Genomic DNA, 12,773 nt, shown 5'->3' with positions numbered 1-12,773 from the left:
CTTTTCTTTTTTTATTTAATAGTGGTTTAAATTATGAAGGTAACAATTTTTCAGTGTTTAATTTTTTAGTCTCTTATGAGAACTTATTGAAGTGTAAAAACACTAATGTTGTCAAGAAGCAAAACTACTTCTGTGTAAACACACATGCTACAGAATAACAAGAGGATTAATAAAAATAGATGGCAGTGTGGCGGGCCCCTCCCGCCTGGGTCCCCGACACCCTTGTGATACAGTCTATCCCTGGCCCTTTAAGCCAGGCCGAAGGCCCTCTGGCCTGAGTCCCCAAAACAGTTTATAGCTGGCCCTTTAAGCAGGGCTAAGGCCCCCTGGCCTGAGTCCACAAAACAGTTTATACCTGGCCCTTTAAGCAAGGCCGAGTCCACAAAGCAGTTTATCGTTGTAGCGGGGACGCACCCCAGGTAGGGGGACCCGGGCCCACCCTACTCCACAAGGAGTAAGGGTAGTTCAAATTAGAAAGCCTAATTCGAACTACCTACTCCGTGCTGCGTGTAGCCACGGGCACGGAGTCCGAACTACCGGGGCTTTAAAAATGGCAGCGCCTGGTAAGATGCAAATGAAGCCTGGGATATTTAAATCCCGGGCTTCATTTGCAACTTAGGTTGCCTACATTAACCACCCTAGTTCGAATTAGGGTGGTAGTGTAGACATACCCTGAGAGTTTTACCATGGTTTTCAGTAAAGCTAAGGTTGGGAACCTTTTTTGGGTCAGGAGCCATTGACCCACAGAAAAATCAGTTGGGGACCACACAAGTGAGAAACAAAAAGGAAAAAAAACCCTCCAAAACCCCCAACTTTCACTAATGTGGCCCCCAACTGAGACACTTCACTCCTCTGGTACTGCAGGCCCATTGGGGAAGGAAAGGGACAGGGAGGGCTGAGGTTCAGGACTTCCCATAGACCAGATTTACTCTTCTGGGATTCCATTGTTAGTGGATTTTGTGGATCCCACCAGGCTCTGGGGTTGGGACAAAAATGCGGGATTCACTGTGTGGGACAGGGCTGCCAGCGAGAGGAATGGGGGTGCAGGATCTGGATAGAAGGTAAGGTACAGGAGGGGGGTGAGGGTGCTATGTCTGGATAGAGGAAGGGTGCAGCAGCAAGCTGGGAGTAGGGTGTCTGGCCAGGGAGGAGAGTGCAGTAGCAAGGGAATGTGCAGTGTGTAGCCAGGAGGGGAGGATGCAGGAAGAAGAGTGGGTTCAGGCGGTTGAAGGATAAATGGCCGGGGGGAAGATTCAGGAGTAAGCTGGGGGTGTGGTGTCTCAGCAAGGGGGTGCATGAGAGAGCTTGGGGGTCTGGCTCTGGGCATGAGGAGATGGGGAGCAGCAGGGAAAGCCTCCAGGCAGTGCACCCACACGCTGCTGTTTCCCCAGAAGGGGGAGGAGGAGCGCTTCTTCTCTACTAGCTGCATTGTGCTGTGAAGCTTGGGATTTTCTCTGCCTCCTCCCAAGCGAGGGTGGGTGAGGCTGGAGTACCAGCATGGGCTCCCCTCTTTGGGGGGGGGGGGGCGGGGAGGAAGTAGGGTGGCTGAGCTAAACCTGTAGACCACCAGGAAGGCAGCCATGGAGCACCCTCATGCTGACTTGAGAGAGCTTTGGGGAGGAGGGTGCATTCACAGCCTTCACACTCCCTTTGCATATGGGCCTGATTATCTAAGTATTATAACATTCCTTGTGAAATAAATAATTTTATTTTGGCTTCCAACTACTTTACATTAAGGTCTTTTGTAATTAAATTTCTTTTACGTTGCTTTGTGCTTATTTCTCAAGATGAGTGTGGTAATGAGACTAGGGATGTTAGAGTAGTTTATAGTCGACTACCCGTTAAGCCTATGTTTATCGGGTAGTTGAGTCGACTACTCTATATTAGAGGCAACAAAGCAAGGGAAGGAGCAGGAGCTGGTGCTGGGGAGAGCTGGGGGGGAGCTGGTCAGGTAGGGGAGGCAGAGGTGCAGCGGTGCTGCAGCTCTGCCTTTTATATGTAGTAAGAGCTTCATAATTTTACCATAGAATCCTCTAGGGCTGCCACCAGTCTTATAGCTTCCTATGGATGATAGTGCTGCCCAGGTTCCCCACAGCACTGTGTAATGCAGCCTTGTCCTCAGCAGATACCTGCTGCCCTACCCATACCGTTGACATGGTTCTAGGCTGGGGCTTATGGCAGGAACCTCATGGAACAGTGTAAGCTGCTTTGTGCAAAGCATAAACTAGGGGGGAATGTTTCCTGGACTGGACATTTGACTCAACTGATCTTTTTACAATGACAGTGGACAGGAAAAATTCCTCTTCTGTATTGAAATCTTTGCCCTGTTACTGCCAATGGGAGTTTTGCCATTGACTTCCATAGACTAAGAATTTTGCTTTGTGTGCCTAAAAGGCTGTCTTGAATTTTGTGCACTGCTTCTGAGAACCTTTAAAAGATAACAAAAGAGAAAAGTTTGGAAACTTGCTAATGCCTGTAAATTCCTCCTTACAACCATTTTGTCTGAAATAATAGTAAAAGTAGTATTTCTAAAGCATTTTGAAAGTAAAAAGTGCTATATTAGAATAGTGAAAGTTTGGAAGCAGGATCCATGTCATGTGGGAAAGACTGGTAACCATTTTAATGCCATATATCAAGTGTTTCCACTAAAGTTCACTAAATGATAAAAATGTCTGTGAATTTTGCTATCCTAAAACGTCAATGTTCCTGTCTTAGTGGATATTCAGGTGAAAATTACATATTTTCCTTTCCTATGTTGACTAGCTTAAAGAACCATCTAGAATGGCTCTGATGGAGAAACTAATTGGAGCAATAAGCAAATTTATGATGTCACTTGTGAAAGGCCTACAGTAATTTAATAATATGCATTTACTTTCTCCCCTCATGTTACCATTTCAGTTTTATTTACTCTTCCCTTATAGAGTTTTCTAAAGTTTAGATCTAGGATATATTTACATTAGGATACTTTAAAAAGGGGGAACGTTGCCTGTAAGTATTTGTAAGATATGTGTGTATATATGAAGCAAAATGCAGGACAATGTAGCACTTTAAAGACTAACAAGATGGTTTATTAGATGATGAGCTTTCGTGGGCCAGACCCACTTCCTCAGATCAAATAGTGGAAGAAAATAGTCACAACCATATATACCAAAGGATACAATTAAAAATAATGAACACATATGAAAAGGATGCATTCTGCTACAATGAGAGAATGTCCTTTCTGGTTAAAATGGCAAGAAACTGTTTTTTCTTTGTGATCTTGTCTGATATATGTTTTGTGGGCATTAATCCTTTGGCGAAGTGTCTGAGATGTTTGTCCAATGTACATAGCAGACAGATACTTTCGGCACATGTGTATATATGGTATCCTGTATTATTTCCAAACTGAAAACACTAAAAATAAAAGGATAAAAGTTTCAAATTATTACTCTTAAGATGGCCTTGAAGGTAAAGATTTCAGACTACTAGAAGAAAATATTTGGCTCTTCTATTACTTACAGATCTAAATTGGTCTCTATTCCATACAACGTTGGTATCCTTCCATTTGAGTGAATTGCAGAAAATTGCATTCGATGGTGGTTGTGTAAAAATTTACGCAAAGGAAATTAATCTCATATTATTTTAAACTCTGCCTCATCTACTGTTTTTATCATTCTACTATAAAAACCTAGCATTTATATTTTATTTATTCATTTATATAGGGTCTGAAAACTAAAAGCATATTGAATGATAATTATTTCTGTTAACTTCAATAAGCTTTGGATCATGCCCATAAAACACAGAAAATAAAGGTAAACTTCACATTCTAATGTCTGTGAGGCCTCCTTTGATCCAAAACCGATTTAGATATAGAATTAGTTTAACCTTCTTATGTAATAATGTTCTTTCTCCTTCTTATAGGTCCTTTTGTTCTGCATCACTGCTGCTCTGTTCATGTTCTTTTTCAGGTATGTTATGTTACTAGTATTTCTATAAATATTAAAGGATTACATGAAACTGAAAATTGCTCACTTACACATTTGATTCTGAGTTCAAGATACCTCCATCTAGCATATTCCTGGAGCACACCTGCTTGAAAGGTCTTAGTGCCTCTTGCCGCTGGTAGTTCAAAAACGAATTATCCAAAGAGTTTCTAAACTGCTGAGAAAAGATTAGCCTTTATTCTTTATAAATACATGGTAGGAGCATATGAACTAATATACACAGTATGTATGCAGATCATTTCAGTAACTGCAAAATCACAATAAAAGAAAAGATTGTAAAATATCTTTTAGAGTGCAGGCATCCCTGTTTGTTGTGCCTATTTTTAATTGAAGGGTAGCTACTTTTTAATTTTTTTTAAGTACTTTAACATCACATATCAATGTGTATTCTTTTTAAAGTATGCAGTTTCTGATTTTAATTAGAAACTGATTTTAAAATGTTCTTTTTCTTAGTTTGTAAGAAATGTATTTTAAAAATGTGTAACACTTTAGTACTTAAATTTTAAATATCAGTTTCCGGGAGTCATTCCATCCCTATACTTGGGTAGTCATTCCTTAGAGTAATAAATAACTATAACCCTTGGGTTAGAATTTTTTAGTAGAGCTCCTGGAGTTTCACAACTGTGTTTTGTTTTGTTTTTCATAATTACATGGCCATTCAATCACTTACAAATATTGGCTGAGAATATACTGTGGAGGGGGAAAACATTATTTTAAAAGCTTCTAAAAAGCATTCCTTTCCTCATCCACCACCCATTAAGAGTCTTAAATTGGCAGTCTCCTCTTTGTTTTGTTATGTGCTGCTCTCCTGAAATGTGTTATGACTACATATGATTAGCCTGGGGGATTTCACTTGTAATGTTGATATTAGACACCTGTCTAGAGGAATTCTGATAAGAAAATCTGAAATGCGAGGTAATTTTGTGAAAGTCTTGAATACTAGTTATTTTAAAAGTTGTTAATTGTTTATTTCTGTGGTGGTGAACCAGTGATTTAAAGATGAATGAAAAGGTAAATTAAAACTGAATACAGCATAGGAATATGTACTGAGTTCCTCCATTTACCAGCCTAGGAAGGGCATTTAGCACAATTATATATTGTATGTTGCCATTTAAAAATCCCCTTTGTTTTCTGTGAAATACTGTAATAAAGTTAATCAAAGACATCACTGAATGTGCCGTTCCGTAATATCACCGTGTAGTGGGGTGGAGTGGCTGCCCACTGACCTCGAGGGGGAAGAGCCCCTTCACGAGCCCTCTTAAGCAGAGCTTGGCTCCATCCTCTCACCTGACCAGAAGTCAGGAGGTGTGGCTTCCACTATAAAAAGCCAGCCTAGGAACTCAGTGAGGGCAGGGACACCAGGAGAACCAGACGCCTGCCCTGTGCTCCCGAGCTGGGAGTCTGAGGACTGGCCTGGACCCCCATGGCTGCAGAAGTTTGAGAACTGACCTGGACCCCTGGGTTAAACCCAGACACCCCAGCGAGCCTGCCAGAGGACTAGATACACGCGGAGGAGGGAAACGGAAGTAGTCTAGGGATAGCCGACCACAGTTTGGCTGAGCCAGAGCAACAGTCAGCGTGTTGCAGTTCGGATCCCTGCTGAGGAAGCAGACTGCTCTGCTCCTGTTAGGGTCCTGGGCTACAACACAGTGGAGTGAGTGGGCCTGCGACCTCCCTTCCATCCAGTCCCTGGTGGCGGCCTCCCCCCCCGCCACTTCAATCTAGTCGCCTGTGTTTGCCAGATCTCCGCCCGAACAAGGAGACCTGACTGTTCATTAGTGTGAACTGCTAACTGTAGTAACTGTTTATCTTACTGCCCTGTCCTGAACCAAGGCCTGGGCCTTTCTGCGATGGTTTGTTTTGCTGTCCCAACTTGAACCAGGGCCTGTGCATTCCTAATGATTTGTCTGCTGCCTGCCCTGCATAGGGCGTGGGATACTAACTGTATATCCGGATACAGAAGACTGGCCTGGGCCCTTAGCAGTACCTGACATGGAGGATTGGCCTGAACACTGGACCTGCAAACAGCCGAGGACTGGCTTGGACCACCCGTACCCCGGCTGGACTCAAGCACCCTTGACTCCCTGAGAGACCAGCTAGAAACTTTAAGTGTGATTGCATATACATGCAAATATATATGCAAATAGTTTATTTCACATTGACAGGCATGAATACAAAGCACTTCCCACAATGCTCCTGAGGGCTAAAAATGCTGACACCCTGTACCCATCTGTTCCAGTCACCCTTTCCGCTTGTGTCTTTCAATGCTCACCCCACCTGGGAGACGCCTCGCCGTTGTGGAGCATATTCCCAGTAGAGGCCACGTTTAAAGGATCCCACCCACGGGACACGTGTTGAGCCCCACGTAAACCCAAACTGCACTGCGGCCTGCTAACAAACAAGCCACGGGCCACATGTTGAGTAGCTCTGATTTACAGTCTCTCTCCCTGTCTATAGAACAAATTTCCTGCCTCCTGCAATGAAAAGGTAACCCTGAGGAAGTAGACAGAGAGCCAGAATAGTGCACTAAGTGGCCAGCCAGAGTACCTTCAAAGAAATGGAAAAGGTGGTTTCCAAATGTTGATCAAAATTTCAGTCATGATCAAAGTCCAGCTCTGCCATATTTCCATACTCTACAAATAAGACCATAGTTGGAGGGCTTCAAGTCTGGAGTCTGATTTGCCACAAGGGAGACAATTGTTAGCCTCATGATTGCAGCAGAATCCTTCTGCTCCCAGATGGTGAAAAGATGGTATCTTTCCTCAGGAACCTGTCCTGTCATCCAATACCCATAAATTTCTCAACTCCCAAGTTCATTTTCACAGGAGCCTCTGGAGGGAGTCTTGTGCAGAGAACTGCAAAGGCTGTCAGGAAGAAAAAAAAAGACAAATCACATGAGGAATAGTCATTAAACTGTCTGTCTTTTGATGCAGAGCTAGACGGTAAACCCCAGGGACTTTTACTGCATGCTGTTCCTAATCACAAACAAATGTCAGAAGCCTTGCTTTGAATACCTTCAGTAGATTCCCAGAAAATATCTAGTCCAAGATAGGGGCAGCCAAGTCTACTCAAGAAATTTATCACATGGAGGATTGTCTCCTTGTCTATATGGGAACATCTTCTATATTCCCATTTATTGGTCCCAAAAGGGGGAAAAAAACCCTCTGCTTAAATCTTGGGACAACCGCATTTCCAGTGCAAGTTTTTGGCCTTTGGTTTGCCCATCAGTTCTCGAATATCTCATTTGGTCAAGATGACCTTTTTCCAGGCCCCTCAAGACAAAACCAACTATTTAAGTTGATAATATCAGAACTTTTTCTGTGGCAATAAAAGCCTCATGAGGAAGATAGAAACTGCATGCCTTGTAAGAGAATATCTACAAAGTAACCACCTGACTCAATTCACATGTGTTTTTGTTCTCCATGATGAGCTTGGCTGCTGCTGCCTTTGGAACAAAAGTACTCCTCCTATATGTAGCCCTCCAATGTGTGTAGTCCATCAATTTGATAATGTAGTTTTCATGTTGACACTTTTTGTGGTTTCTGGAGTGACACTGAAGACCAAGCATTAGTATGATGCTTTTCCCTGGCAGCTAACAGTCGATTATTTTTGTCCTCTTTACATACTTGGAAGGCTCTGACCTTGTAAACCTCGTTTCATGAGGCATAAGGGATCGGTTGGCAAAGGCTTCCCCAGCCGACAGATCCGTGTCTAGACTGCCGCGCTGTGCCGGATCAGCTGATTGTTGGCACAGCGCAGCGGCCATGTTTATTTTAATGAAGCGTGGATTATTTAAATCCCTGCTTCATTGACTATGCCGGGTAAACTAGTTTACATGGCTCCGTCGACAGAGCCATGTAATCTAGACGTATTCTGAATGTTGTGTGCTGCCATGCTGATCTATTTAATGCAGCCTTTTTGAGATCATCTATTTTTATTGCATCCAAGTGTGTGCTGTTCCTGAGACTGTCCTTGTAGCACTTTCTGAGGTATCCTGGATTCCGAAAGCCTTGTGTCAGTTTCCCATAGAAAATTTTTCTGGGGAGTTGACGTTCAGATATCCTAATGTAGTGTTCAATCCAACATAGCTGGGCTTTTATCAGAATAAGCATTTGATTTTTGGAGAATCTCCAAGTTGGTAATTTTGTCCTGCCAGTGGATCCCCATAATGGTGTGCAGAGACTGCATATGGAAGGCCTCTAGCTGTTTGATATGCTATTTGCATAGTGTCCAGGTCTCACAGCCACAGAGGAGAGATATGAGCACAAAAGAATATACACATTTATTTTTGTTGAGAGGGTTATATGTTGTGGTATTTCAGGACATTGTTACATAGATTTCCTAATGACTTGGAAGCTTTCTGTGTCCTGTTTGTGATCTCTTTGTCAAGAGGTCCATCATTGAAGATACTTCTGTGAAGATGGGTAAAGCTGTCAACTTGCTTTAGTTGGATCGCACTAATGGATATGCTAGGAGTACAGGATGGACTGGTGACGATGACTGATGCAACACCACAGTTTTCTCTAGGCTGACTGTAAGACTGCTTCAGCCCTCCAGTGAAAGAAAAACATTAATATCAATATATAATTTTAATATGGTTTTTTCTCTCTCCCTTGAGGCACACTGCTAATATCATTGTAGCAAATATGTAGCACTATTATATGAGAGAATACGATTTTTTTTTTTGTCTCCCATAAAATTTCCTTTCTTAGCACAATACATTTCAAAGGTCCAGCCTATCCTAAAATCATTGTTCAGTTATAAAGGAAGATCTGATATAATCTTTGGTTCAGCTGATAAATATATATGTTTTTGTTAAACTCTGCAATATATGTAATATCTATCTTTTTGTGAAGCGAATTCAGTATAGACCAGTTACCATTTGCTGTGGAAGTTTATCTCAAACTGGCAGGATCAAACGTCCTCATGCGAAAGTCTGACATTTCTGAATTTTTCACCATCCTGATCTTTTTAGTCTCTCCTCAGTACATTTCCTCTGCTAATCTCCACGGCATCTCTATTTATCATAGTTTTCACTTTCAAAAAAAGGGTGGCTAGAACTAAACATGGTGTACAGGTGACCACATTTTACCCATCAATAAAATGACATTAGAAAATATTAGAAGTACTATAAACTAGTCTTCACATAGTCAAACATTTTCTTTTGTTCTTATGGCCAGCACTGCACACTGAGTAGGATGTTTTCACAGATCTCTTGCTTTTTTCCCCTTGGCTGGTTTCAGCTAATTTATAACCCAGCAATATATGCATAGTTCACGTTATTCCTTCCTTCCTTATTTGTAGCTAAACATGAAAACTTCAATGCTGTGGAGACCAGTTAGCAAAACATTAGCCATTCAAACAGCCAAATTAAACTAGATGTAATTTTATGTAATAGTTTATCCTCTTCTAAACCTACATGTATGTGGGATCTGTGCAGAGAAATGCAGCTATAGTTCTGTCTGTTTTTACTTAGCTAACTCTCTTCTGACTTGGCTTCTTTTGTAGCGATCACATCTTTTTTATGATTGGAATTTCCTAAGTTAGCTGTTTCAGAGGGATCCCATTTTTAAAAATATGGCTGATCATTTTGTTTTGTAAGTTGGCTCTTGGCTCTTTTACGACAAGTAAAATATTTTGCTCAGGGAATTTGTCAGCAATGATTGTTAATCTTTCTGCTCACAGAGGAAGTTTAAAAAATGACTTGTTTTAAAGTGAGTATAAATAGGAAGTCACTCGAGTGAATCATGTTGGCCTGCTAGATTTAAAACTATTTTTCTCTTTTGCAGAGTTTGGGGCAACAAGTTCATTACTAACTTAAATAGAAGAAGTGGGCTGTGCCCATGAAAGCTCATGATACCACATCTACATGTTTTGTTACTCTTTAAAGTGCTACCAGACTATTTGTTGTTTTTTAAGTTTATCCTGTGCAGACAAATCGGCTACTCCTCTGAAGTTACCCTCTTACTATTGTAATCCTAAACATTACTAACATGTTATATTTAAAAGTAAATGTGAAGACAGAGGTTTTTCTGACCGTTCTAGGAATTGGTAGGTCTCGTTTCTATGTGTGAATGTCATACCAAACACATTTTTAATTTTCAAGTTTTGGCGCAGTATAATATAATTTAAGATATGCACTTCTACAAAAGCAGGCATTATGATATTTTTATGCAAAACTAGCTATCTATTGGGAATAGCTGTAGTTCCACACAAATTTCCTTCAAAATATTTGGCAGTCTGACATACAAAGGCAATTTAAGTAATCTATAGAATTCATGACTCTAAGGAATGGTAGTAGAGAGATCAGCAAAATAAAGACAATGGATTTCAAAAGGGAAGACTTCAGTCTAAGCAAGACTAAGAGGAAGACAATTGAAGACAGTTGGCAGTTTTTCAAAGGGACATTTTAAAGGGTGCAAGAGTACACCATTCTTCTGTGTAGAAAAGATAGGAAGTATGGCAAGAGACCAGCTTGGATTAAAGAGGAGATCTTTAATGATTTTAAACTAAAAAGAGAGTCCTATAAAAAGTAGAAACTAGGTGAAAAGTACAAAGGATGAATATGAAAAAATAACACAACTATGTAGGGGCAAAATGAGAAAAGCAAAGGTACCAAACATGCTCAGTCTAGCTAGAGATATAAAGAGTAACAAGAAAACATTCTACAAACATATTTCAAGGAGGAGGAAGACCAAGGACAGGGAAGCCCATTGCTTAATGAAGAAGGAAAAACAATAGCAGAAAATGTGGAAATAGTAGAGATGATTGCTGACTTTTGTGTCTGTTTTCACCAAGAAGGTTGGTAGTGATTGGATACCTAACATAGTGAATGTCAGTGAAAATCAGGAAGGTTCAGAAGTTAAAAATAGGAGAAGAACATATTAAAAAATACTCAGAAAAGTGAGATGTCTTCAAGTCTCCAGGGCCTGATGAAATGCACCCTAGAATACTTGAGGAGGTATCTGAGCCATTAGCCATCATCTTTGAAAAGTCATGGAAGACTGGAGAGATTTCAGAAGACTGGAAAAGGGCAAATATAGTGCCCATCTATAAAAAGGGAAATAAGGACAACCCAGAAAACTACAGACAAGTCAGCTTAACTTCTGTGCCAGGAAAGATAATGGAGGCACAGCATTACCATTGTTAAAGGACCTCTAGATATAAAAGCTTGTTCTCCAAATAATCAGCTCCTACCTTTGTATCTTTGTCTGTGATGTGGCTATCCCCAGCTTCAATCTTGACTGCTTTCCCTGCTCATAATCCCATCATGTTCCTCCCAGAAAGCCTACCTTCCTCCAACAATACTTCTGTGAACTCTTCTCAGCTGACTTTGAGTCTGCTTAGATTCATCAACAGGTTTTTTAAGCAGACTCCCAAAAAACCTTCTGAGCTATCCAAACATATTTTTTTTTCTGATGCACGAGCCACAAGAAGAGGTCTGATAGAGAGGGTACTGTATCGTAGACTGCAGAAGTGGTGCAATAGTTTTAAACTGGGAGATTTCAGTTAATAATGGTAAATAATGAAGAGGACAGGTCACAGATACAAAGGGATAAGTTTGGCTCAAGCAAATAATGTGTATTTTAATATGACTAAGTGCAAAATTGAACATCTAGGAACACCGACTACAGGCCATATGTATAGGAGTCTCTATCTTGGGAAGCAGTGACTCTGAACAAGACTTAACATGTTATGATGGATAATCAGCTGAACATGAGCACCTAAAGTGATGCTTTGGCCAGAAGGGCTAGTCAATGGATGTAGCAATGAAGGGATCATAAGCAGAACTAGGGAGTTATTTCATATCTGGTTTTGGCACACCATGAGCACTACTGGAATCATCTGTCCAGTTCTGATGTCCACGGTTCATGGAGGATATTGATAAATTAGCACAGATTCAGAGAAGAATCACCAGAATGACTAAAGGATTGAAATACATGCCTCATAGTGAGACACCTGGAGCTTAATCTATTTAGTTTAAAAAAGAGAAAGTTGATTACAGTCTGCAAGTACCCACAATGGGGACTGAAATTTGATACTGGGCTCTTCACTGTAGTAAACAATGGCCTAAAAAAATCTCATGACTGCACACTGAAGTTAGATAAATTCAAACTGGAAATTAGGAGTAAATTTTTAATAGTGAGGGTGACTAACCATTGGAACAGTTTTACAGGGATCATGAGAGATTCTTCACTACCAATTTTAAATTTAAGATTGGATTTTTTCTGAAGGATGTATTGTAGACTCTGAGAGGGAGGGGATGTAGACTCTGAGAGGGAATTTGAGTGAAGGAAGGGGGTATAATCTGGGGCAGGAGCTTGGGATCCAGGTGGAGATATGGATTCTGGCCTGGGGCGGGGAGGAGACTCTAGAAGGGGGTGCAGGATCTGGGAGGGAGTTGTGACCTGGGAGAAGGGGATGCAGAGGGACCTGGGGCAGGAGAATGGGGTGTTGGGGTCGGGGAGGGGGTATTAGTGCAAGAGAGGATTCTGGCTGGGGGGAGGTTGTGCGAGGCGGTTCAAGATCTGGGAGGGAGTTGTGACCTGGGGGAAAGGGGTACAGAGAGTTTAGGTAGTGGTCTGGGGCAGGTAGTTGGTGGGGTAGAAGGGAGTAAGGTGCCAGAAGCAGGCTCTGGCTGAGGTGTGCTTACCTAGGTGGCTCCCACCTGTAGTTGCTGGCTGTTCCACATGGCTCAGTAATGGGTAGGGGAGAGGGAGGAAGGAAGCTTCACAGGCTACCTCCACTCCTAGCAAAATTTCTCAGCACCTATTGGCAGGAAACTGTTTA

General features: G+C 41.5%; 1 protein-coding gene across 2 annotated transcripts in view; it reads left to right on the top strand.

Annotated features, from left to right (window-relative positions):
* Positions 1–12,773, top strand: part of TMEM135 (transmembrane protein 135) — a 357,787-nt gene that overhangs the window by 235,267 nt on the left and 109,747 nt on the right. For both annotated transcript variants that reach the window (XM_075919397.1, XM_075919396.1), the window contains one exon: positions 3,901–3,947. In XM_075919397.1, coding sequence (XP_075775512.1) covers positions 3,901–3,947 — 47 coding nt within the window. The remainder of the gene's footprint in view (positions 1–3,900; positions 3,948–12,773) is intronic.

Source organism: Pelodiscus sinensis, chromosome 1 (assembly GCF_049634645.1).
Source record: "Pelodiscus sinensis isolate JC-2024 chromosome 1, ASM4963464v1, whole genome shotgun sequence".
NCBI classification, from domain to species: Eukaryota; Metazoa; Chordata; order Testudines; family Trionychidae; genus Pelodiscus; species Pelodiscus sinensis.
The sequence above is the reverse complement of the archived record's forward strand: the minus strand, read 5'-3'. Positions and strand labels throughout refer to the sequence as shown.